This window comes from Jaculus jaculus, chromosome 9 (genome assembly GCF_020740685.1).
Source record: "Jaculus jaculus isolate mJacJac1 chromosome 9, mJacJac1.mat.Y.cur, whole genome shotgun sequence".
Classification (NCBI taxonomy): Eukaryota; Metazoa; Chordata; class Mammalia; order Rodentia; family Dipodidae; genus Jaculus; species Jaculus jaculus.
In genome coordinates, this window is record NC_059110.1 from 30,099,092 (window position 1) to 30,126,737 (window position 27,646).

The window sequence follows — 27,646 nt, forward strand, 5'->3', positions numbered from 1 at the left end:
CCTTTACTCAACTTTCAGATATTTTTCTTTTTCGTTTGCAATGGCAAGAATTAAACACGGCATCTGGCACATTCAAGGCAGACACTTTCCAACTGAGCTACAACTTCAGCCCACTTTTAGTTTCTTGAGCTCCAGTTTACACCATAGCATGAGCTGAAATTCATTTAAAGATACATGTTATATTCTAAGTAACAGTCTATTTTCTGTTACTTACATCCTGTTTTTTCTCCATCTGGTAACATGTTAGTATAAACACCCTGTTAATGTGTTGCCAGCAGTACTTTTCAGAGTTATGTAATCATGATGAGTGCTTGTCATTTAATCACAACTATTTCATTTGAAATTTGCTAACTTGATACAAAGAAATGATGAAGGACTGGAGAGATGTCTCAGTGGCTAAGGTGTTTGCCTGCAAAGGCTAAGGGCCTGGGTACTATTCCTTAATATAGTAACTAAGAGACAACTTTACCTTGAAAAATTACCTGAAAAGGGATAACTTTTGGTTAATGCATCCTTACTTTCTTTCCTTGGTTTTATTTCTAAATAATGGCAAAGAAAAGGGGGAAATGTCTTAAATATAAAAGACAGAGCAGAATTTGGGAAAAACCAGCCTGGACTTGTGTTCATCTAGAGCTTGGTTGGACAAATATTAGGAGGTGAGCTGGCATGTCTGTTTAGTAGCAAATGTTGTATGACCAAGTAGAGATTGTGACTTCCTAGTTGGCTCCAGTCAACCTGCAGTGTTCCTTCAGCAGTACCGAGGTGTCCTCATCTGTCCTTCAAGGATGTAGTACCCCGTACTCTTGCAGACACTTAGCCAGCCAGGCCCAGACTTCACAACAAGAGTTTTTATTTAAGGGCTGGAAATGTGGCTTAGCAGTTAAGGTGCTTGCTTGCAAAGCCAAAGAACTCAGGTTTTATTCCCCAGGACCCACATAAAGCCAGATGCACAAAATGGTGCATGTGCCTGGAGTTCGTCTGCAGTAGCTAGAGGCCTTGATGTGCCTATTATGTCTCTATCTGTATCTCCCATCTGCCTCTCTCACTCTCTCAAATAAATAATAATTTTTTGTTGTCATTGTTATTCAAGGTAGGGTCTCACTCTAGCCTAGGCTGACCTGGAATTCACTATGTAGTCTCAGGGTGGCCTCAAACTCACAGTGATCCCCCTACCTCTGCCTCGCAAGTGCTGGGATTAAAGGCATGTGTCACCATGCCTGGCATAATCAAATATTTAAAAAATTAAAAATAAATAATTTTTATTTTAGCATGAATGTGATAAAGAAAACCTTGCAAAGTTAGGTTGGAATTTATAAAACACTGCAAATTCCTGAGCAATGTTAAACAGAATATGCAGTAGTAGAAAATGTTTATGAAGTGCTTTTTGTTTGGGACTGCTTGTGTTTTAGGAATGCAAATAATATATAAAACATATGCCAATAAAATTCATCATTGCATCATGCAAAATTAAATTTGTCATTTTTATTTTTAACTCTATAATCTGAAGTTCCTGGAAGTCTTTTGCTAATAATTTTAATGTATTTAATATTCAGAAAATTAAATGATACTTTATTTTAAATTTTGTTTTATTTTATTTTGTTTTTTTGAGGTAGGGTCTTTATCTAGCTCAAGCTGGCCTGGATTTCACTATGTAATCTCAGGCTGGCTTCAAACTCAGGGTGAACCTCCTACCTCTGCCTCCTGAGTGCTGGGATTGAAGGTGTGTGCCACCACACCCAGCTTATTTTATTTTTCTGATACAAGGTCATCAACTATAGTCCAGAATACTTACCAGGAAATCACTCAGTAGACCACACTACTCCCAGTTTAAAATGACATTTTAAAATAATTTTATACTATAAAATGGCATGGCAGATTTTTCAGTAGCAATATTTTAACTTTTTTTGAAAATCATTTTAGGAAATTAAAGAAACTGAATTCAAAGGAGTTCCAATAAGTTACTTGGAGGTTCATCCCAATGGCAAACGGTTGTTAATACATACCAAAGATAGTACGTTGCGAATCATGGATCTGCGCATGTAAGTATGTGTCAGTATTAAGGTTGAGGGTTCATATGGATTCTTTTGTATTTGTAAAATACAGGTTTGTTTTTTTTTTTTAAGTAGGCAATTTTGCCCACTGGGGACATAACCTTCAGACATTTGTAATGTTCTTTTTTTTTTGTTTCTAATGAGGAAAGCTCAGAGATACTGCTGAGCATCCTTCAGCTAAGACAACCCCTCAGTGGTAGTTGCCTTGCTGTGTGTGTAAGTGGAGTTCTGAGGCTGAAATGTCATCAGTGAATTGCTTTTTATTTTCACAATTGAAAGCAGGAACTTTTATCTCTATGGTTCTGATATTGATTGTGATATTATTGAAGGGAAATGAGTATTGGTTAATACATCCTTATTTTCCTTGGTTTTATTTCTAAGTAATGGCAAAGGAAAGGGGAAATGTCTTAAAATATAAAAGGCAGAGTAGAGCTGGACAAAAACCAAACTGGACTTGTGTTCATACGTATAGTTTTTTTTTGTTGTTTGTTTGTTTGTTTGTTTTGGGTGTTAAAGAATTTGTATGATACAAATGAGAAAAAGTTAATTCATTAGATTTCCTTATTGTGTTTAGAAAGGCAAATATAGTAATCTTTATTAGTTTGAGTCTATAAGTGTTTTTATGCTATTAAGCCCTTTAATATTTACACAGTAGAACACTTCAAGCTCCTTGAAAGTGAGAGAATAGGAGTAGCCCATGAGTAGTTTATAATCTAATTGTACCCTTCCAAAAAAATCATGTAGAGTAAAAGTTGAGATCTTCTAGGATTAGAATCTGATTGTTCTTTTTTTTTTTCCTTCTTTTTATGAGCAAGAGAGTGCAAGTGAGAGATAATTGGCATACCAGGGCCTCCAGCCACTGCAATTGAACTCCAGACGTGTGCACCATCTTGTGCCCATGTACAACCTTGCACATGCATCGTGTTGTGTGTCTGGCTTATGTTAGATCTGCGGAGATAAACATGGATCCTTAGGTTTCACAGGCAAGAGCCTTAACTGCTAAGCCATCTCTCCAGCCCTGATTATTCTTTTTTTCTAAAAATAGCATCCATGTCATGTCTGACAGCAATTTCTCAATATAGGTTTCTTGACTAGGAATGCTGAGAGGGAAGTCTTTGTGGCTAGAACTAGATTAGGAGGCTAGGCCAAGGAGCTTGGTTCTTCCCTTTGTAAGCTGTGTAAGATCATACCTATGCTGTAGAGACCGACTGCTTACCTAAGAGTCAAAGAGTCACATACTGCCTTCTTTACTCCTAATTGGCTGCTTAACATCTGTCTTTCCTCATTTCTCAGATGGATGAAATAATCTATCATGATCCATAAAGGTTTTATGGTATAACTAACATGGTAATATGTGTAGAATGTTTTAAAAGTAAAACATATAGTAGGGACCTCAGAAATGTTTGACCCAGTAACTCCAGATCAGGAAGTTTATGTTTAAAACATTGTAAACAAAAAAATAGTTGTAAAGCAGTTCAAAAATATACATATATATGCACACATGATTATTCTTAGGAACTGTGTATGGTGGGGGGAAATGGAAATATTCTAAATGTTAAACAATAGAAAATTTCTTAAGGTAAATTTAGTGATATTTTCCCATTAGATAATGATGCATTCAAAATCTGTTTTATCTGACGTGGAAGTCTCCTTTCATGATGTTTTAGAGGGTGAAATTATCAGATTCCATACAGTGCGTGTACCTGATAACCTTCTACCTGGCACATTGTAAGCTCTGAAGCAATGTTAACTATTAAGTGAAAAGGTTAAACACTGTATACGTAGATGATTTAATATTGCATTTACTATGCAGAAATAAATAGTTTGTGTGTGATTTAAGAAACACATTTATGTAGGGCTGGAGAGATGGCTCAGTGCTTGCTTCCAAAGCCTGATGGCCCAGGTTTGATTCCCTAGCACCCACATAAAGCCAGGCGCACAAGGTAACACATGTGCCTAGAGTTTGTTTGCAGTGGCAGGGACCCTGGAGTGCCTGTTTTCTCCCTCCTCCCTTTCTCTGCCTATTTCTGTCTCTCAAATAAATAAAATATTTTTAAAAAGAAATCCATTTTGTGTGTGGAATAAAGTATGAGTGTAAAACTTCGGTCCATTTCTAGTGTCAACGTGCTTCTTCCTTAACATAGTGTCTCTGCATGGCTAGGGCAAATCCCCCTAACTGTATCTGCAGAGGACTCTTCTGTTCTTCTGAGGCGCTCTCTGCATCCACCTTCTACTTTGACTCTGATGCATATCTTCTCTCTTCTGCTACATCCTGTGCTCTTGATTATTCTGTATCCACCAGAAAATGTATCAACTTTGAAATACATCCTCAAAATGACTTTGATGAACACAAATATTTAAAAGGACTGTAAGTGGTTAAGATGTTATATTTGTATAATTTTTTTTTGTTATAGATTGGCAGCAAGGAAATTTGTAGGTGCAGCAAATTACAGGGAGAAAATTCACAGTACTTTAACACCATGTGGGACTTTCCTGTTTGCTGGAAGTGAAGATGGCATAGTCTATGTTTGGAACCCAGAGACAGGTATTAATTCATCTTCAATTTTGTTTTGCTGGGGGAATGAGATGGGAAGTTAAATTTGAAAATTAAAGTCTTATGAAATAATTTCAAGACTATTTGGTTTCATGTTTTTAGTCATGTATTTTAAGATTGGGTAACTTTTGATGAAAGTCAACTACAGTCTAAGTTTATATTAAATTTTTTCTTTATTTTACTCTTCATGAGTTTATAATTTTACACTATAATTCACGATTTATTCTTTCCTTGCTTGTGAGATAGTACTACTGTTTGAGAAGTACTTATGAGAACTGTCCCCCAAAATACAAAATATTATAAGCTGAATTATAACTAAGTAGACATTTAAGATATATTTTGATTAGTAGCAGAAACATTTCTGTGGAAGTTTTTAAAAATATATTTTATTTATTTATTTGAGAGAAAGGCGGTCAGAGAAAGAGAGAGAGAGAATGGGCACACACCATGGCCTGTAGCCACTGCAGATGAACTCCAGACACATGCACCATCTTGTGTATCTGGTTTTGTGTGGGTACAAAATATACTCAAAGTATTGCAGTATACTTAAGCACTAAATTATTAAAATTTACTTGTGTTTCAGTTTTGCTTTCCAAAGAAAAAGCTAAATTTACTTGAGTATTTTTAATTAAAAATTGGACTGAGTTTTTCTTCAGGGGACAGAATTTGATTAAATCCTCATTTTTGCTCTTTTCTTTCGGCATTTTTTACTAGTCAGCTCCCTTAGAATGTCTTGTCTCTCTTTGTTTTCCCTGTACCATGTCCTACTTGCAATTTATAAATGGCAGGATGCTCTGCCTGCTCAGTGAATGGACCTAGAATCTTTGTGGTTTACTTCTGGGTGGTTTTCCTAGGTCCCATGGACTTCTGTTCTTGGCATCTTCTAACCATAGTCATAGGTATCTCTTAAGCAACTGGTACCTCACATCGTCTCTGACAGGAAGAGAAAACAAAAAAAAAATTAGTCTTTTCTCATGCTCCCTTCATTGGAGAGTTTCTTCAGTTTTAGAGTTTTATACTTCCTCCCTTGCTTTTACTGAATTCTTTATAACTGGAATTGTTAAGTACTGTCAGATTTCAGTAATGTATGCCTGTCCATTTCCATCTGAGCACTTTTTGTGTATTTTGTGCCTTGAATCACTGAAGATATTAGACTGAAAAAATAGAAAAAGACTAACAATATAAAATAAAAGAAAATAATTGATTATAATACTATTTTAAACACACATATTTGAGGTTTTTCATGCAAGTAATGTGTGCATCATAAATATTTTCAAGTAAGTTGCAAAGTATTCTTGTGCTGAAATTGCCTGACATAGTACAAGTTATTATTGTTACTTTTTTATTTAGGAGAACAAGTAGCAATGTATTCTGACCTGCCATTCAAGTCCCCCATTCGAGATATATCTTATCATCCTTTTGAAAACATGGTTGCATTTTGTGCATTTGGACAGAATGAGCCGATTCTTCTTTATATCTATGATTTTCATGGTAAGTTCATCACTTAATAAACAAATTTAGAGTAATGTGTGTACTTTCATAATGGACCAGGAATCATAAGCTCTGTGAAATCTATTCTTTTAATTAACAAATTCTCATGTATATATTGTAAGAGCAAAAAGATTAAATAGGCTGTTATTTGATGATGTAACATTATGTTTTTCTCTGGGCATGATTACCATGGTACTTTAATGTTGGCAAAAGTATATATAATAGTTGTGCTATATTAGAACCATAGAAAAGTAGCCTTTTCTTTCTTGGTACATCAATTTAAATAATAAAATTTGCCTAACATCATCTGGGAATATATCAAATAATACAGACATTCATAAGACATGAGTGTTTTTTAACTTTTTCATTGTATATTGAGTTAATTTCTCTTTGTTACTGCTGTTCCAGGGTTTTGTTTGTATGTTGACTTAGGTTAGCTTTGTGAGATGGGGGCTCTTGCTCTGAGTTCATGCCAGTTACCCTCCACCAGTCTCCTGAGTGCTGGCACCACAGGCACAAGACACCATGTCAGCTGAAGTTAATTTCTCATCGTACATTTTTGGTGCTGCTAATGCTCATGGTTCTATAAAGTTGTAATTGGGAGTTTCTCAATATAAAAAGTTGGCCAAACTTAAATGTCAGTGAAAACAAGATCTGGAATCAGAAATCCTATGTCATATTTCACTCTAAATTTATACTATTTTGTCATTCTGAGAAAAATAGGAAGATAAAACTTTGGATTCAGTTTTTGGCAATAAAGGGACATTCAAAGATTTGGATTTATATTATTTTTAGATAGTTATTTTATATCCTGAAATTAGGGACAGTCTTTTTCAAAATAATGACTGAAATTAGGTGCAGTCCTTTTCAAAATTTCAAGTTAATTCACATACGAAAATGAAATATTTATTAGTCTCTTTGCTTTGTTTACAGAGTTAACATGTCATTGTTCATTATTTTTTATAATCTAGGATGGCATCTCTACATGTATACTTGCATATATAAATATAAAATTATATATAACTGTAAAATTATATGAACAAAATAATGAAGTATCATATGGTTAAATTCATTGACTTAATACATATTGAATTGTGTATTGCTATGAGAAATGCTGTTATACCATTGAGTTGTTTTGTTTATTATTTTTATTTATTTATTTGCAAAGAGAGAGAGAAAGGAAGAATATGAATAGGTACTCCAGGGCCTCTAGCCCCTGCAAGTGAACTCCAGATGTATGCCCCACTTTGTGCATCTGGCTTTATATGGGTACTGGGGAACTGAACTTGGGTTATTAGGCTTTACAGGCAAGTGCTATAGCTGCTGGGCCATCTCTATAGCTCCAAACCTGAGTTTTGATCATAGTATGGATTATATTATATATTTCCTGATGAGTTATTATAGAAAACGATATATAAAGTCAAGGTTTATCTTATTTTAAGGAACTTAACACAGAAGAAATAATTTCTGAAGTCATTTTCAAATTCATAAAAGATTATCTAATGATAGAATTGTTGAATAGCATAATACCAGTAACATTTACTAGCAGATATTAGTACAAAGTAATACTGCCTTGTTATAGGGAAAGACAAATGAATGTATCAGATAATCCAATGTCCAAATCTGATGTCTTGTTCTAATATGTATCCTGAAACACTTCTTTGTACCCACTCTAATTCTTCCCTTAAACAGAGTTTTACCTAAATAGCTTATGATTAGAATTGTTATACAGGAAATAGAAAGTACAGTTATTTCCTCAGACTCTTAAGGGGTTTCATAACAATCTTCATTCAATATTTTTTTGTTTTTTTGAGGCAAGCCCAACAAACTGGCTTTTTTTTTAACGCAAAGTGGAAGACGAGAAGTGGCATGCCCGGGCCTCCAGCTACTGTAATCCAGATGCATGCACTACCTTGTGCGCATATGCGGCCTTGCATGCTTGTGTCACCTTGCGCATCTAGCTTACATGGGATCTGGAGAGTCAAACATGAGTCCTTAGGCTTTGCAGGCAAGTGCCTTAACCACTAAGCCATCTCTCCAGCCCTTCATTCTATTTCTAATTTGCTTTTTAGCCTTGAAATTTTGACTAGAAGTAATAGTGTAAATTTTCTGGTGTTCTTTTTTTTTTTTCTTTAAGTAGCTTCTTTTCAGTCATTGACAGAGGATTTCTTAGCTCTGAAAGAGCAAAGTGTTTACAGCAAGGGGCTTAGGCTCCTGCTAAGCATCTTGCCTTTTTAAACCTCTGATCTCTTGTCTTTTAAAAGGTACTACTGGGCTGGAGAGATGGCTTAGCAGTTAAGTGCTTGCCTTTGAAGCCTAAGGACCCAGGTTCAAGGCTTGATTCTCCAGGACCCATGTTAGCCAGATGCACAAGAGGGCACATGCATCTGGAGTTCGTTTGCAGTGTCTGGAGGCCCTGGTGCACCCATTCTCTCTCTCTCTTTCTCTCTCTCAAATAAATAAATAAAATTTAAAAAAAAAATAAGGAAAAAGGTACTACTAGCACTAGAACCTTTCCTACCAAAGAAAGTTGTGAGGACAGCATTAGACAATGACTGTAAAAGTGTTTTGTGAATGAAAAGCTCTATATTAAAATAAGCAAAACCAAATTAAGTTGTTTGCTTGTTTACCTACCTACCTGTGCCTGCCAGACTTTATGCTTTAATATGCTGATGAGCATTTCTGTGTAGGATGGAATTAGAAGAGACTTTCTCCCTCTCCTTTATCCTGTTGGTCAACCCTTTCCTGTTACCAGGTCAATTATATTATAGAATAAGTACATACAGTTTTAAACATGTGATGAGTTGCATTATCTGAAGGTGCAGGAGGCTTTTCATGAGTATCTCACTAAATAACGTTCAAATAATAGCACATGAAATTAGTTATTTTTATGCAATGTATTTAGAACACAATTTTTGATACACTAACACACATTTACAAAAAAAATGTAACACTCAAAATGTTACAACACATTTTCCCAACTTTTTTTTTTTGCCTGTATTTAAAAAGAGGAAGCTTAGGAAGAAGTGAAGTAGCCTCAGGCCATTCAAGATTTAGCCCACTTCTTTTGAGTAGTGTATATCTATAGGAAACAAAAATTTGTTTCAGGCTCGGGAACGTTTCACTTCTTGAATACAGGCCAGAATCATCACTTGAAATAGTCTTTTAAGTTTTTCACTGACAATTCCAGTGTACAATATACCTCTCATAGTTTTGTCTTATATTTTATTTTAAAACACAGGAATACTTTGCTTAAAACATCTTTTCAGAAAGTACTGTTTACATGTGGTCTTATATAAATTTTTAATGGCATAAAGTTCAAAGAACTGCAACAGATTAGTGATTTTTTAAAAAGCTGCTTCTGATAATTTTCAGGGGAAAGAAGCAAGTTCATTCTTTAGTAAGTTAAATAAGCTACGAATGAGACCACAGTGGAGCTAAATGTCTCATCCATCTTTCAGTTCTGGCAGAATCTGTGAGGAGTCAGCAAGCATCTTTCTCTGTTCAGCACATGCCCAGGTTGTGGTCTTATGAGTCTTTCATTCTACTGACGTTTTGCTTTTTTGTGAGAAACACAATTTTTACTTTCAGAAGGCAGTTGTATTTGCCTGATGTTGAAAAAGTCAATCATCTAGTAATACAAAGCTTAGTCACACACAGAGCACCACAAATAACGTCCTCTGCGGATTCCCAAATAGCAAAGCGCTAGTCAGAGGGGCAGTTCTACTGAGTTAATGCTGTGAAGCCAGACTAAAGCTATTACTGCATAGTTACTGATCAATGCCTGTTCACTTGGAAGTCTAGCATGGTGGTTGTGCATTTATGAATAATTATACAACCTACATAGGTCTTTCTTTGTTCTGGGTACTGTTTTAATATATTTAATGTATACTTACTGAAACTTTTCACAAAAAACTGATAACATATGTGTGTATGTGTTATAAGGATGTATACCCATGATTTTAAAATCAGTATAGTCTGTTCTTGAAATTTGCACCCTTATTTGATAAACGAACTTACTAACAAAGGAGTTTTTGAGTAATGAAACTTTTTTTTAATATAATACCAGTTTCTCTGTTCAGTATATAACTTACTTATATTTTATCCTTTGTATGAGACAAAGATGGATTGTTCATTTTTTTATTACCAGTACTTAATCTAAATCATGAAATGAATTATGCAGACAGTATGTTAAGTAGAAATAAGTCTTGATTTGTTGAGTTCTTAGTACTTTCATAACCTTAGGCAATGAGTGTAACTTTTCACTAGATGGCAGTGTCTCCTGAACCAGTAGTAACTAGCAGACTTCATAGTCTAGTTTTTCATACAGTACAAATCATTTGTATACAAATAGTATGTTAAGTTAAGCCGGGCTATGAAATCCAGGAATCAGACTCAGATTATCATGTTCTTTTCTAATCTTTCATGCTCTCTATATAGTACAAAACCTCTAGAACTTAAGTCAAACTAAAAGATAATGTCTTCCATTGATAGGATTTTAATAATACAATTCATATTCCTCAGTAATCACCTATACTATCATTTTCTTATTTTGAAATGCTTTACTGGAGTTCAAGACTACAAAAATTTTAAGTTAGTATAAAATTTTGTTACAGTTAGGTATGGTGCTGTATGCCTATAACCCCAGCACTTGTGAGACAGAGGCAGAGGGGTCACAAATTCAAGTTCATTCTTGGTTGTATACAGAGTTCAAGGCCAACCTGGACTACATGAGATCCTGTGTTTAAAATACTTGTTATGTAACTTACTTGTTGCCTATAGTGTTTATGCCATGTAGTACTTCTAAAATGCTGGGAGGTAAACATCATTGTTTCCATCGTTTTGCATATTATGAAACTGAGGCACAAGTACAATGAAGAAATTTGCCTCAGCTCACATAGTTGGTGGTAAAGCTTCCATTTGATTCCAGGCTGTCTGACTCCAAAGCCCATGCTCTTAATGCATTAAACTATTGTTCACAATTACTTTAAACTTTGGATTTTCAGTATGATGAAGTAACTTAAAAGAAAAAAACCAAAGGCCTAGGGATATGGCTCAGTGGTAAAATATGTTGTTTAGTTCCCAAACCAAAACAATAGAAAAGAAAGCTAAATAGCTTTTTGGTGAAATGAGTTGTTTTCAGTTTTATTATTTCAGAGAATCCTTTAAGATTAAAAGGAAGTTTATCTGGTACCATTGTTAATGGTTTGTTTCTGTAATAAGTTTGGAGGGGATGGGGATTGCTTAGTGGCTATGCCTGTCACTGTTCAATCTTGAGTATTTGTATTGATGTCCGTACCCTATGGAAAAATCCAGAAGCTATGGTGGGCTTCTGTAATTTTGGCATGCTGATGAGGAGATGGGAGGTGGAGATAGAGTTTCCGTAGCATTAGCTTTGAGTGCAGCAGATAAACCCTCCTTCAAATGAAGTGAAAGGTAAGGGCCGGTTGAAGTTATCCTTTGATCTCCACACATATGCCATATCACATGTGTGCCCCCCCACACACAAATAAGAAAATAAATGCTTTTTTCTTAACTTAGTATCTTTAGTCTTAAAAATTATAACTTTTCCAGGCAAATAGTAATATACATGGTAACATTATTTAACTTGTTTGTTTTTTTGAGAAGAGGTCATTACATAGCCTAGACTGCCCTATAACTTGTGATCCTCTCATACCAACCTCCTGAATGCTTGGGTTATACATGTGTGCTACCATGCCCGCTGTTGCATTCTTCAAATAGTATAGTTAGAATGCACAACAAATCTATCACAAGCCAGTTTCTTACCTTATAAATAAAATTATGTGTGTGTGTGTGTGTGTGTGTGTGAGTGTGTGTGTGTATTTCCTCTGTGTCTTTTCATTATTACATATGGACATATTTTGTATGTAAACATCACATGTAGGTACCATCCTTTCCCTCCTCCCTTCTCCTTTCCTGAAGAGGCCTTCCTCTTTGGGGATGCAGGTCAACACCATGGGGATTGTGGTCATGCATTATGAGGGGGGAGAGGCAATGTCTCTGTGCAAAATGTTCCAACTTGGGGCTCTAACAATCTTTCTGTCCCCTCTTCTGCAAAACTCTCTGAGCTATGCTGGGAGTATTTTAAGTCTCCTTCAGTGATGGCCACTTAGGAGCCTCTGGATCACTGCTTTGGTAGGTGTTGAGTGTTCACAGTATCTATTTCCATCACCCTTGTGCTGATATCAGATTCACTAAGAAAGCAGCACTCTTGCTCATTTCTCCAATTCCTCTGTGGTTTCAGCTGGGGCCTGGGTGGAGTGCATTGGTCATTTATCTCCTCAGGTCCAGCTCCCATATGAAAAGGAGAACCAGATTCTCCAACGGAGAATGAAGTCAGAACCAGTTAAATGGGATAACCATTATTAATTTACAGAGAGTTTAAAAGGTATAGATCCTATTATAGTCTATAGTTAGTGGGAGCTTGACAATGGAAAGCAGAATCATTATCTGGATATGATTCTGACTTGTTTCCCAGTTCCAGATCTGATTTCCTTTCCACCAAATGGATCTGTTAACCAATCCAAGAATAGTTGGTTACCCACCATGGCTGTGTGCCATTATTGCACTTGTGTGAGCATAATGTCAGATGCTTTTGAGTTGCTTAGACTTTGAGTTGCTTGACGGATGTTGGCCACTTTCCCCCGGTAGCTCTTGTAGCACCTTCCAGCAGTAGATGGGATAATTGTCTGGGGACTGGCTGTCCTCTAGATTCCAACCAGGTCTCTCCACGGTCCATGTTGACAGTGTATGGTATCTTCAGCAGTAGAGTCTTATCATTAACCTCTGGTACACAATGGGCAATCAAGTGCTTTGACAGAAGTCTGTTTTGTTTGTTTTGGGAAATCTAGAAGGTCTCTCTGATCAACAGCTCATTGTGGATGTAGACCACATCCTGGTACAGAGAATTACAGGACAGCACCAAGGGAAAAGAAAAAGACAGACAAGAAAGAGAAACAGGAGAAAATTGAGGTTAGGTTTTGTCTCATCTCTCCAGGGCCCTTCAAATTAGGTGTTCCACCTAAGGTCCTCTTGATGGTTCCACCTTTTAGTCTAACTTCCAGGATATAGGATTCTATGGGACCAGTTCAATTTGAGTTCAATTTTGTGTCCTCCCAGCCTTTCCCCTTCCCCCAAGCCCTACCTTCCCTATTGTCCAAGCCTCCAGATGCTATTCAGGTATGTCAGCAACTTGGGTTGATCCCGTTAGGAAATGTAGATGAGTGAGATCATGTGACGGTTGTCTATCTGTGATTGTGTGAGTTCACTTAGAATGATCTGTTCCAGGTTCAACCATTTTTCTACAAATTTTAATGTGTCATTTTTTTCTTACTGCTGAGTAGAATTCCATTATGTAGATATACCATATCTTGGTTATCCTTTCATCCAACGATGGGCACCTGGGTTGATTCCTGGGTTTGTCTGTGCACAAGCTTTTTAGCTTCATGAGATCTCATTGGTTGAGTGCTTGTTTTATTTTCTGGGCTACTTGGTTTTTGCTCAGGAAGTCTTTTCCCAGTCCTGTGTCGTGGAGAGTGCCTCCTATTTTTTCTTCCATTAATGGAATAAGTTCAGGTCTTAAATTGAGGTCTTTAATCCATTTGGACTTGATTTTTGTGTATGGCAAAGTGAGTGGGTCTAATTTCATTTTCTACATAGGGTTATCCAATTTGTCTAACACCATTTGTTGAAGATGCTGTCGTTTTCTGCAGTCTACATTATTAGCACCTTTGTCAAAGATTAAGCAGCGGTAGTTATTTGACCTAAGGTGTAGGTCTTCAATTCTGTTCCATTGGTCTATGTTACTGTTTTTATTCCAGTACCATACTGTTTTTGTCACTATGGCTTTGTAATAGAGCTTTTGATCAGGTATGGTGATACTACCAAAGGTGTTTTTTTGCTGAGGATATGTTTGGATATCCAAGGTCTTCTGCCACTCTATATGAATTTTGAGATCATTTTTTAAATCTCTATGAAGAATGATTGCTGGTATTTTTATTGGTATTTTGTTAAATCTGTATATTGCCATTTTCACAATATTAATTCTACCTATCCAAGAGCATGGGAGGTCTTTCTATCTTCTCAAGTCCTCCTCTGTTTCTTTCCTGAGTGTTTTTATGTTTTCATTATATAGGTCTTTCACATCCTTGGTTAATGTTATTCCAGGGTATTTAATTTTTTGTTGCTGTTGAAAATAGGACAGCCTCACTGATTTCTTTCTTTGTATATTTGTCCTTTGCATATAGAAAAGCTACTGATTTGGTGCATTGATTTTGTACCTTGCCACTTGGCTGAAGGAATTTATCACTTTTAGAAGTTTTGAGATGGAGACTTTCAGGTCACTTATATATAAGATCATGTCATCTGCAAGTAGAGCAAACTTGACTTCTTCCTTTCCAACTTGAATCCCTTTTATTTCTTTCTCCTGTCTTATTATTTTGCTCAGGATTTCTGGTAATATGTTGAAGAGCAATGGTGAGAGTGGACACCCCTGTCTTGTTCCCAATCTCAGTGGGAACTCCTTGAGTTTTCCCCCATTAAGTATTATTCAGGTTTTAGGAGCTTTATTTATAGCATTTATTGCATTGAGATATGAACCCTCCATGCCTATTCTTTCCAGTGTTTTGATCATGAAATGGTATTGTATTTTGTCAAAGACCTTCTCCACATCATTTGAGCTGATCATGTGGTTCTTATGGTTCAGTTTATTTATGTGGTGTATTACGTTGACTGATTTCCTTCCATATGTCAGCCATCCTTGCATCCCTGGGATGAAGCTTACTTGATCTAGTTGGATAATGCTTTTGATGTGTTGTTGAATTTGGTTTGCATGGGTTTTTTTCAGGATCTTTATATCTAAGTTCATTAGAGAAACAGGCCTATAGTTTTCTTTCCTTGTTGGATTTCTGTCTGGTTTTGATATTAGGGTGATGCAAGCTTCAAAAAACAGTCGAGGAGGCTGGGCATGGTGGCACATGCCTTTAATCCCAGCACTCGGGAGGCAGAGGTAGGAGAATGGCCGTGAGTTTGTGGCCACCCTGAGAATACAGAGTTAATTCCAGGTCAGCCTGAACTAGAGTGAGACCCTACCTTGAAAAACCAAAAAATGAAATAAAATAAAAATAGTCAAGTAGGATTCCCTTGTCTCTCATTATGTGGAACAGTTTGAGAAAAATTGGTTTCAGTTCTTCAATATAGGTTTAATAGAATTCAGCTTCAAAGCCATCTGGTCCTGGACTTTTCTTTTGGGAGGGGTTTGATTACTTTTTCAATTTCCATGGATATAATTGATTTGTTTAGGAGATTAATCTGCTCTGAGTTTAGTTTTAGTAGATGTTACTTGTCTAGGAATTCATCCATTTCCCATATTATTTAATTTTGTGGAGTAAAGATTTTCTAAGTATGCCCTGATGATTCTTGCAATTTCATTGATGTCTGTTGTGATCTCTCCTTTTTCATTTATGACTTTATTAATTTGAGAGTTCTCTTCTTTTTCTTGATTAGTTTGGCCAAGGTTTGTTAATCTTGTTTGTTTTTTCAAAGAACAAACTCTTTGTTTCATTGATTTTTAAAAAATTGTTTTCTTAGTTTCCAGTTCATTAGTTTCTGCTGTAATCTTGATTATTTCTTTCCATCTAGAGCAGTTTGGGTTGGAGTCTTCTAGTTTTTCCTGCACCTTTAGGTGGACAGTCAGGCATTGATTTGGGATCTGTCTTTGTAATGAAGGTATTTAGGGCTATGAATTTTCCCCTTAAGACTGCCTTCATTGAGTCCCTTACGTTTTGGTAGGTTTTGTTTGCATTATCATTCAGTTATAGGAATTTTACAATTTCTTTTTTGATTTCTTCCATGATCCATTCATTGTTTAAAAGTGTGTTGTTTAGTATCCAGGAGCTGGTGGAGCTTTTTATGTGTCTTGTTGATAATATAGAGTTGGGATGGAAAGTTCTGTAGATCTCCATTAGGTCTAGTTGATCTATGATGTTGTTGAGCTTTTTTATTTCTCTGTTGATCTTCTGCTTGGATTTTCTGTCTACTGATGATACTGGAATATTGAAGTCTGCAACTATCATGGTTTTGGTGTTTATTTCTGTTTTATTGTCAAGTAGATTTTGTTTTATAAAATGTGGTGCTTGGTGCATGTATATTTATGATTGAAATGTGCTCAGGTTGGATCATTCCCTTCCTTGATGAGTAAGAAGTGGCCTTCTTTGTACTTTTTGATTAATTTTGGTTTGAAGTCTATTTTATCAGATACTAATATGGCAACACCCACTTATTTTTTATTTCCATTTGGTTGGAATATCATTTTCCAACCTTTCACCCTGAGGAGGTATCTATCTTTAGTGGTGAGGTGGTTTTCTTGAAGATAACAGATAGAAGGGTCCAGTTTTTTGATCCATCCTGGTAACCTGTCTTTTGATGGGTGAGTTGAGACCATTAATATTTAAGGGTATTACTGTGAGGTTTGAATTAATCCCTGCCATGATGAGGTGTTTTATGGGGTTTGGTGCTCTCTTATGTTGTACTATTTTGAGCCTGGTCTATTTTGGTTATTATGACCTTCTTCTTGTTGGCTCTTGAGATTGGTTGCTTGACTGTTCTGTGTGGGATATTCCCTCAAGTATTCTATGTAGGTTTGGTTTTGTATTCATTTGATCATAGAGTTGACTTCTTTTATGGAAAGTTTTCTTTTCACCATCTATTGTAAGGGATACTTTTGCTGGGTAGAGCAGCTTGGGTTAGAAACCATAGTTTTTCAGATTTTGAAGTATACCATTCCAGGCCCTTCTGGCTTTCAGAGTTTCCATTGAGAAATCTGATGTAGTTCTGATGAGATTGCCTTTTTATGTTGCGAATTGTTTCTTTCTTGCTGCTTTTAACTCTGTTTGTTTTTATTGTTAAGAGTTTTAACTATGATGTGTCTTGGAGAGTTTCTTCTTTGGTCTTGTCTGTTTGCTGCTCTGTGGGTTTCTTGTATCTAGATGGGCCTCTCTTTTGTAAGGTTGAGAAAATTTTCCTCAATAATTTTGCTGAATATGTACTCTATGCCTCTGGCCTGGATTTCCTCTCCTTCTGGTATACCCATGATCAAGATGATTTGTAGTTTTAGGGTGTTGGACAGTTCCCTTGTATCCTGCTCACTTGATTTTTTGAACTTAGCAAAGTTTCTGGCCTCCTGATCAATTTCTTCTTTTTTATCTTCCAGGTCAGAGGTTGTGTTTTTCACATGAGTAACTCTGTTGGTAAGAAGTTCTAGAGAGGTTTTTATAATTTTTATTTAATTTTTGTGTTCTGTTGTGTTGTTGTTTTTTCTGTTGTATCTATCTCTTTTTTGAGGTACAATTTCTGTTAAAATTCTGATTTTGTTCATGCTTCCTGGAATTCATTCTTGCATTTGATCAAGTCTTCATTAAGCTTAATCAACCGGTTGTTGAGATCTCCCATTTCTTGACTCCACCTTCAGTTCGTTCATATCTCTTTTGAGGGTTCTAATGTTTTCTTCAGTCAAGTTAAGCCTACTGTCAAAAGCTGAACACTCTAGGAGATGATTTTGTTCAATTTCATTGATACGATTGTTCGTTCTTTGATGGTTTGCTTCTAGTTCAGTGATTCTTTTGATCAGGGTCTCAGTGGTTGTTGTGTTTTCATTTTGGGATCTGGCCTACTCACTCCATGCCATGCCCGCCCCCCCCCCCCACACACACATACAGTGTCAGGAATGAGGAGATGGGAGGTGTTGGTAGACTTAACCCAGCATTAGCTGTGAGTGCAGCAGAGAATAGTAACAGCAGAGCGAGATTTGGAGAGAAACCCTGCTTCAAATGAAGTGAAAGGTGAGGGCCAGGTTGAAGTTATCCTTCAACCTGCACACATATGCCATATCACATGTGTTCCCCCCATACAAATAAGAAAATAAATGCATTTTAAAAAATAGAGAATAACCTATTATTAGGATGTGCCAGGTTATTATTGTCTCAATATATTTCAATGGGAGGATTTCTTACTGTGTTAACAGCATTGTTTTTAATGTAACTTCTTTCATAATAAAACTACTTTCTTCGTAAGGTACCGTCTAGTATCCATAGTTTTATGTAACATTGAATGGTTTTCATGTAATACTGATGAAAATGTTCTAAATGCTAACTTAGATCTTGCATTCTTCTTGCTTTCATGAGACTATAGCACAGCAGATACAGCTGAGTGTGGGCAGGTCTAGAACCATGGGTGGTTAGCCTCATAGGAGAAATTACAAGATAGAACTGCCACGCTTTAAAACCTGCTGAACCTCCTGAGTCATGTTGGGTCATCTCTTTCCATATTTTTCACATGATGGCTCTTGGCTCTGAAGAACTCAGACAGCTTTGATTATAAACCAGAGCTCTAAATTCCTCCTCTGTCTTTTTAATGCTTTAATTGGTGATTTTTAAAGCAAACCAGAAGGGAAGAATGATTGATGTAAAGAAAACAACAGGAAATAGAGCACCTCCACAAGGTGGGAACCCCAGACGTTCCAGGTTGTCTGTTCAGAGTGTGCTCCAGTGCCTGTATATGTGACTCCTCAAAAAGTGATGAAGGGGAGGATGAGGCTTGCTTCGGCAGCACATATACTAAACTTGGAACAATACAGAGAAGATTAGCATGGCCCCTGTGCAAGGATGACACGCAAATTCGTGAAGCGTTCCATATTTAAAAAACAAAAAAGACTGTAGAAACATGGTAATCTAATCGCAGCACTAAAAATAACTGGGAAACTTGAAGGATACAGCTTGAAGGCAAGTTAAAGATCATCTACTATACACCATGGGTATTTTATGCACATGGGTTGGTGTATGTACTTGTTCTATATCTCAGAATGCCATCTTTGAATATTTCTATGGTGTTTTTAATATTTGTCTTCACAGAGGTAGATATGCTCAAGGTGAAATAAGGTGTTGCTTGGGCTTTTGTATCAAAAATGCCCCTTGGACCATAGAAGTAAATAGGCATAATTAATTTGAGTTTCGGTTACCTGCCTCCTCTTAGGCTTCATTGTGAAAAAAATTAAAACAGAAAAAATTCAAAATATGAATATTTAGGTAATGTACTTCACTATTTTTACCAGAAATTTTTTTAAAAAGAGAAAAGTAATAGTGTTTAGTATATTTTACCTAGAAAATATGGTTTGAGAAAGAGAGTAAACATCTGCTAAAATGTGACTAACTTGCTTCAGTATGCTTTTTGGCCATTTCTATGAGTACTCACTCACTTGGCTGAAAGAGAAATTGTGCTTGGTACACAGAAATTCTCAGAGAAAGGTAAGCGTGGAATGTAATACTATTGAGTACTTCCACCCAGCTTCCCTTACCCTGCGGAGCAGAAAAATGCCTGTTAAATGTTGGCAGGACTAATGAAAAGCAGAGAAGACAGGGAGCATGAAACGTTATATGCACTGTTGCCATCATCCTGGAGACCCGTCCGCTCTAGTGGGAAACCTTTCCAGATACAAGTGAGAAAGCAACCTCTTTTAACTTATCCTTGTACAGCTTGGAGATTTCTCTTGTTGTTCAAGATGTCTTTCAATATTTGAAGCTAGAATAAAATTTTGTGAGTACTTTGAAAAGACATCCAAAATATTTACTTGAAAATTGAGTCAAGCATGAAACATCTAGAATGGCTGCCATGTCATTTACGAACATATAATTGGTACTGATGAATACCTACCACTGAAAGTGGGGATCGTCGCAGCCTGGATGGCACTCGGGTACTGAGCACTCTGGTGCTAAGTACACTGGTTCTCACGCTGTCACGGTCTAGAGAGAGCACCCGGTCGTAGTGGGATGTTCTTTCTTCAGAGTGCATGGATGAAATAGTGCCTGAACATTGATGACCTACAGTTTTTACAAGTTAAAGTTTGATCATTTTGTTTTCAAAGACTAACTGCAGGGGTGGAGCTTAGCTTTGTAATAGAGCATTTAACTGAAAAACAGGCTAACCTTTGTATTCACTAAAGAAATTATTTTTAAATGACTTTTTTATTCTAATTAATGATGTAAGCAAATTTTCATTATGATAGTTACATTTCTGTACATAAATTTAATGGTTAGATTTCCTCTCATTAAGTATGCAAAAGGTGTTTAACTCCTTGCACAAAACACTGTATATACTTCAGTATATGCCTTCCCTCACCCTAGGCCATCAGTATGAATTATGTTCCAGAACTGGGTATAATAAATGAAGCCATACTTACCCTACATTCTTTTTCATCTGGCTTCTTTCATTCTTTATCATTTTGAGGTTCCTTCATGTCTTAGTGCTTTTCAATAGTTCATTCTTCTCACTGCTCACTGTTGCTCCATTGTCTGCGTGTTTGTTTGTTGCCTGTTCATCTGTTGACAAGCATTTGGCTGGTGTCCAGTTTTGAGCTATTACAAGCAAAAAGCTTCTTCAGGTCTTCATGAAAAAGTTTTCATTTGGGCAAATGATTTTATTTCCTTTATGTAAATTCATAAGAGTAGAAGATAACATTTATATTATAAATGTATATATAAGTTAAGACACTGAACTGAACATGGTGGCACATACCTATAATCTCAGCACTTGGAAGACTGAGGCAGGAGGTACATGCACAAATACATGTTTCTACAAGTAATGTAATGTTTCACTATCTCCATATCCTTGCAAAATTTTAAATGGCTACTCTTTTTGATATCTAATCCATATGCAGTCCAATTCCATTGTGGTTTGAATTTACTTGTTTTTAAAGACTAGTGGTGTTAAGCACCTTCTTACTTTTTAATGTACATATTTTCCACCCATAGAGATTCTTTTTTTTTTTTTAACAAAATTGTGTGTATGTAGGTGGGAGGGTGTGCACATAATGGTCAGGACGACTTCAAGGTGTCTGGGTGCCTTCTGTGAGATAAGGTCTGCTGCTCCTGCAGATGATCAACCAGACTGCAAACAAGTGTCAGACTTCGTTGGCCTGCAAGCTTCTTACAGGCATGTCAAGATCATGGATGCATACACCACATTGTATCTGGCACAGAATCTCTGAAGTTTCTTCCATTTATTTATGAGAGAGTACATGGGTATGCCAGCGCCTCTGGCAACTGCAAATGAACTCCAGACACATGCGCCACCTTGTGCATCTGGCTTTACAAGGGATCTGGGGAATCAAACCTAGGTCTTAGACTTTGCAAGCAAACATCTTAACCATTTAGCCGTCTCTCCAGCCCCCGTGATTCCATGTTTTGAATGCCTACTTGGAGATATCTTGATTTCATGTCATGTTTTGTAGTGCCCTCCAATTTTAAGATTATGTAATTAAGGAAACAGTTTTTGGGGATTGAAGAGATAGCTCAACATTTAAGGTGCTTGCCTGTAAAGCCTAATGATCTGGGTTTGATTACCCATTACCCATGTAAAGCTGGATGCACAGTGGTACATACATCTGGAGTTTGTAGTAGCTGGAGGCCCTGGCACACTCATTCTCTCTCTCTCTGTATGTGTCTGTTCTCTCTCTACTTGAAAATAATTTTAAAAAAAACTGTTTTCATAAAAAGAAAAAACTTCTAATGATTCTTTTCTCCACTGGTATGAGAGAAAGAGGCAAATAAACAGAGAGAATAAGCATGCTAGAGCCTTTAGCCACTACAAACAAGTGCTAGACATCAGTGCCACCTTGTGCATCTGCCTTTACATGGGTACTGGGAATCGAACTTGGGTCCTTAGCTTTTATAGGCAAGTCTGTAAACCACTTAGCCATCTCTCTAGCCCTTATAAAACATTTTAAATGATAATTATATTATAGAAATATGAAAATGTTTGCATTTAAATTGAGAGAATGTCAAATTATATTTACATTATGTTTTTAACATAGAATATATATGAATTAAAAGAGACAGAAATATTAAAATAGCTTTAGGGAAATGTGTTTGAAAATAATTGCTTTTGTCATTTTGCATATTTATGGGTATTTAATTTTTTGTTTGTTTTTATTTTATTCGAGGTAGGGTCTCCCTCAACTCCAGGCTGACCTGGAATTCACTATGTATCCTCAGGGTGGCCTCTATCTCACAGTGATCCTCCTACCTCTGCTTCCCAAGTGCATACGCCACCACGCCTGGTGGGTATTTAATTTTTAACGCTGTGTGTGTGTGTGTGTTGGCCCCCATCTCAATTTGTATGTTTTTCAAAACTCAATCATAATACTGAGAGAAGATTATGAAGTTATATTTATTTCTTTATCTTTCATAGTATCTATAATTTTACATTTTACTAGCTGTTACTGCTGTCTCATTACGTGGTATTCAAACTCTGTTTTCTAACTTCTAATTATTGGCTGAATTATTTGATTATCCTCTTCCTATGATGATTTGAATTAATTTTGAATTCATTTTTTTCCAGTAGCCCAGCAAGAGGCTGAAATGTTCAAACGCTATAATGGAACATTACCATTACCTGGCATTCACCAAAGTCAGGATGCCCTGTGTACCTGTCCTAAACTGCCCCATCAAGGCACTTTTCAGATCGATGATTTTGTCAACACAGAAAATTCTTCAACCAAGATTCAACTAGTGAAGCAGAGACTTGAAACTGTCACAGTATGTTTACTTTTTTTGCAGTTGAAATTTTAAAACCATTTCTGTTGTGTTTTATGTTGCCATGCCAGTAAATATTAATAAAGTAAGTTAAATTCTTAAAACTAGATATTACTAAACTTCTGTAGTTCTGAAGTTATTAATTATAGTAAACAGACTAAAACTTCAGATAATTCACTAAACTGTCCAGATTTTAAATTTCTTAAAGAACAGTCCAGGATCTAGTGCTAACGGATGACTCTGAACCAGCAGAGCACACCTAGCACTTACCCCATGAATAAGACTCTGTTGCCTAGAGTCATTAGCCATGGCCACTAAGATCCCTGAGGATAAGCATGTTCATTAATAGGGTTAGGCATTTTACCTATGATTTTTTATGGCCAAATGGCCAGGGTACTTCTTGGAAGGACAGTAGTATTTAATCAAGTAATTTCTACATAAGCATTCACAGTTCCCCAGGTGCCTTTGTTCAGTACTTAACCTCCACACACAGATGCAACGCTTAGGGAAGTGACTAACAAATATTCCTCTGATGTAACTGGGTGGTGGACTTGCTGATCTTAAAAGCAGAAAACTCTCCCCTCAAATATTGGTGATTTATCAAAATAGAATTTTAAATTTCTGCTTAACAAATATATGTATGTAGATATACAACATGTACAAACACACATATATACCTACGCAACACAAACCTGAGAAAATGCTAGCATAAGATGTATTAAAGAAATATCCTCCTTTATTTGCTTGGGGAAAAAAAGTTAAACAATAAAGAAAAGCAGTAAAACTTCAAAGAGATGGATAAAAGGAATAAGTAGGTAGCTTCCAAAGAGTATATGCACGTTTTGTATGAATATTTTTAAAGTTCTCTCTCACCACTAAAAATGCCAAAGAAGCCAGGTATTGCCATAAGTCACATAGTGAAAATGAGAAGAAAGGTGTTTTCTTAAAGGTTGTGTAATGTTAATGTAGATCGCTAGATCTTTTTTCAAAGTTAAATAGTAACCTGTATTCATAAACTTCAACATTATTAAAAACATTTATCCTCTTTGACCTTACTAGCCCTGTTAATAGAATTAGCCTTGAGCTCCTTGAAGGCAGTGACTACAGCTTTATTCACTCTCATCTCTGAGCACTGGACCTACACTTAGTAAATATTATTCCTGTCCCTCCTTCTTGATAGAAATCTTGGCTAGTGCTAATCCAAACATGCAAGGAACAGAACTGTGTCCGTGGCTCCTTCTCTCCACTTCTTTCTTCATTAGGTTAGGAGCAGGAAGTTTTATCAGGTACAGATTGCACTCATCTCTGACTTTAGATTTAGTTTCAATGTAGAAAATACTTGGGTGTTCCTGAATTAAATATAAGAAAGTATGACCCAAAATAAATATGTTTAAATATTGTAATTCTTATATCTTTGTATAATCAGTTATGTTCCAGATTGTAAAAGGTAGTTTAAATAGATAAGTTTTTTTTTAAAGTTTAGAGAAAAGGGAATGGGAAGATGGCTCAGCAGTTAGAGCTTGCTTGCAAAGTCAGTTGGCCCAGGTTCAATTCCCAAGCTGCTCATGTAAGCCTGGTGCAAAAAATGGCACAGGTGTCTGGCACTTGCAATGGCAAAGAGGACCTGGCATACTTACACACATGCAAATAAATAAAAATTAAAAATACAAAATTTATTTTGTTAGAGAAAAAATAAAGGATTACTTTTCTGATATCTTTTATTACAAATATTCATCTATAACATAAGAAGTACTCAGTGATAGATGTATTAGAAAAGTTCCTATAGTCTGTCAAACTTCAGACTATAAGATTTAGCATCCTGAACTTTCCCAGGTCTTACAGCTTTTCTGTAATACCACTTTATAGGCCTTTAGTCCTCAAATACATTAACAGATATGGGAACAAAATAGAGTCAAGGAAAAATAATCTTTAAAATTAGAAATAAATTGATATTTTATTAGAAAAGCAAAAATTTATTCTTAATTTATCCAGCTTTTGACATATCTTTCCTTTTTAAAATTAGAGAACATTTGCTTAGGATTGAGGGGTAAGCTGCCTTCAGAAAGAAAAGGGAAAGAAAAGCTTTGTCTAATTGCTATAGACAAAGGAAAAAAAATGGTTGAAGAAAAAAAATTTTTTTTTCCTGTGTTGAGAGAGTTTGGTAAACTTTTTTTCAGATGTTATCTATAGTACATTTTCTGTCAGCCTGTATGTACAGAAACATGCACCTATGTACAGGAATAAGACAAGATGTCTTCTCTATTCCCATGGAAGCTTCATTGTTTTTATATTTTACAAGCATTTGGGTTGAGAGGTTTGCCACTTTTTGTTACAATGTCTTTTTTCTTGTTAATTATATTTTAGTGGATCCCAAATTTCCTTTTTTTGTGTAAGTTATTCCTCAGTTTATAGAAGATAAGATCACTAGAGCTAGTTGGTCTTTTATTACTAAATGAAGGTTTTTATTACTAATGAATGCTTTCTAATAGAGTTCATACTTAAGATCAATTTTTGTGTGTATGTAAATTGCATTAAAACTTCAGCTCAGAAGGTGCTGACCTGTTAGTGAACAGGAGATTAGAAAACAGCATTGCTTTTTAACCATGCTATAAACCATTTGTTTCCTAGTTAGCAGAATTGACTATAAGTTGTTTACAGAGTGATACCTGAAACACATTCTAGAGACCAGGTAGAACCTCATAGGTGGACACAGCACATTTTCTGTCTTCAGACCTACAAATTTACTTTTCTGAGTTCTCCCACAGTTTCTAAGAATCTGAGGTATACACTTGGAGTATTCTGTCCTACAAAGAGTTAATTTAAAAGCCCACATCAACGAAAAGCATTTCATAGTGACCGGTACACCTCTCCATCTCCTGGGTGACTCAGTACTACTGTCCAGGTACCAAACCCCTGTCAGCCCAGGTCAGTGCTCACAGTCACTTACTAGAAGGAAGAAATGGATGGGCTTGAGTATCTTGTGCTAGTTTTAAGGAAGGTTGATCTTCTCTACCATGCAGGAGGTTCCACCTGGTATTGATGAGCGATAGGTGATACTGTGTTATTGTAGTAGCGCTTGACATAGTGTATTCCTGGTGCTGTTCCAAGTGTTTCCCTTGCAGCCGTTCTGCAGGATGGCAGAGGTGCTAGTACTATGCCCACTTTCCAGAAGAGGAACTCGAGGCCTGTATGAATGAGGCAGGGAAACCGTAGTTACACACCGTAAGTAAAAGTGAGGCTCATCCAGGTAGTTGGACTCATGGGTCTTCTCTTAGTAAGTGGATTACTACTATCTGTCCTTTATAGGATTTTGGAGAAGACACTCATACAGGCAACCCTAATTAAACTCAGTGGTTAACACAAACACATAGGAAAAAAGAAAAACATCCAAGTAGAAGGACTATTTAGGAAGAGGAAGGGGCTTAAGAGAACGGGATGGAGAAGGGGACACAATAGGAAAGACATGTTAAAATACATATATAAAATTTATACATATATAAAATTGTCAATAACAGGCCAGTGTTCTTTTTCAGTTCAATTTTTTTCTAAACTCCGTGTTACTGATTGCCATTTTCCTCTAATTCTTGTAGTTGACTGATGTTATGTGCTGGCTAATTGGGTGTGAATTTTTGGTGTCTTCTTACTAGAAAAATTTTAACTTGGCTAATGATAGATTAATTTATACTATTTTTAATCAAAAATGCTATTTTCATAAGTGGCTTTTTCATGGCTTGTTCCTATGAATTGTAGGAAGTTTGGTTTTTAGTTTTTAAATACTTGTGTTTTTTGCCATCAGGAATGTTTATGGGATTTCATCTGATATAAATTGCTAATATGGAAATTATGGGCAGGAATATTATTCAGTTTTAACTACATAGTACAGCTTAGAGTTTATCTTGAGGCCTATTTCTATTTTAGTACAGATAGTTGGTATTTGTGCCACATTCACTGAAGAGACAAATCTTTCTTGAGGCACATAGAAGTGGGCCCTCAGCAGTCTTGGTTCTTGCCTTTGGTGTTAGCAAGCCAGTTTTACCACAAACATGTCATCAAGTTTCATCCTTGAATTTATACTCTTTGCAGCTCATGGAAACAAGGCAGAGTGATGAAAAACGAACTCTCAAATGCTGATCTTTATTAGAATATTGACATCTGAATGTGTTGAAAAGAGTCAGTACTTTATTTAAATAAAGTTATGAATCCTTCTTTATTGTACTGTATTTCTTTTAGGAGGTGATTCGATCCTGTGCTGCAAAAGTAAGTAGTTTTTACTACCAGGAAGGTAACTTTAAACGTACAGTTTCCATTGTGACACACTGACTCGGAATGCACCATCACAGAGTGGACAGCTTTTATAAGAGTCAACCTCATACAGGACTGTCCTTACTGAAGTTCAGATTTGCCAAGGAATTATAATGCTGAAACCTGAGAGTTTAGTATTTGAAGTTTAAGAAGTAGCTTCCCAGTTTTGAAAATTGATACGATTGAGGTATACTTTCAGTTAAGCTCCATCAAGGTCATTTCATTTTCTTGGATAAATTTCACATGATACTTAACATGAAATGATACCACTTCAGTGGGTGTATGCTGACCAAATTATGTAAGCATTGAATTGAAATACACATAGCTGCTCATTAATACTGTACTGATAATGCTCTTGTGATTTGCCAGTGTCTTTCACACTTTGCTTACTTACATAACAGTTCCAAGGAGAGATCAGAAACTTGTTACTTCAATTTTAGAAAAGAGTAGACTCATGCCTACTTGGGTGATTTGACCAAGGTTCCAAATATTATCTAAAATTGGTAATATGCCAGGGAGCTAAAGGCTCATGTTTCTTAAACCATTTCAGCTACAGTGTTTGGGATGCGTACAGCAGCAAACTTCATTTGGTAATCATTTCATTCAGTAAAACTCATTTGTTGAGAAAATCAGGTATGTAATTG

At 36.1% G+C, this 27,646-nt stretch overlaps 1 protein-coding gene and 1 non-coding gene across 6 annotated transcripts in view; both read left to right on the plus strand.

The window, feature by feature from the left end:
- Ahi1 (Abelson helper integration site 1) overlaps nt 1-27,646 on the plus strand; it is a 151,697-nt gene that overhangs the window by 39,841 nt on the left and 84,210 nt on the right. For 3 of the 5 annotated variants that reach the window (XM_045159340.1, XM_045159342.1, XR_006638959.1), the window contains exons 13-17: nt 1,921-2,039; nt 4,466-4,596; nt 5,956-6,096; nt 22,507-22,703; nt 26,931-26,957. In XM_045159340.1, the coding sequence (XP_045015275.1) occupies nt 1,921-2,039; nt 4,466-4,596; nt 5,956-6,096; nt 22,507-22,703; nt 26,931-26,957 (615 nt within the window). The remainder of the gene's footprint in view (nt 1-1,920; nt 2,040-4,465; nt 4,597-5,955; nt 6,097-22,506; nt 22,704-26,930; nt 26,958-27,646) is intronic. The other 2 variants (XM_045159341.1, XM_045159343.1) reach the window with 2 other exon arrangements.
- Nucleotides 18,709-18,811, plus strand: LOC123463717. The gene has a single exon (XR_006639107.1). It is a non-coding gene; the product is annotated as a U6 spliceosomal RNA (small nuclear RNA).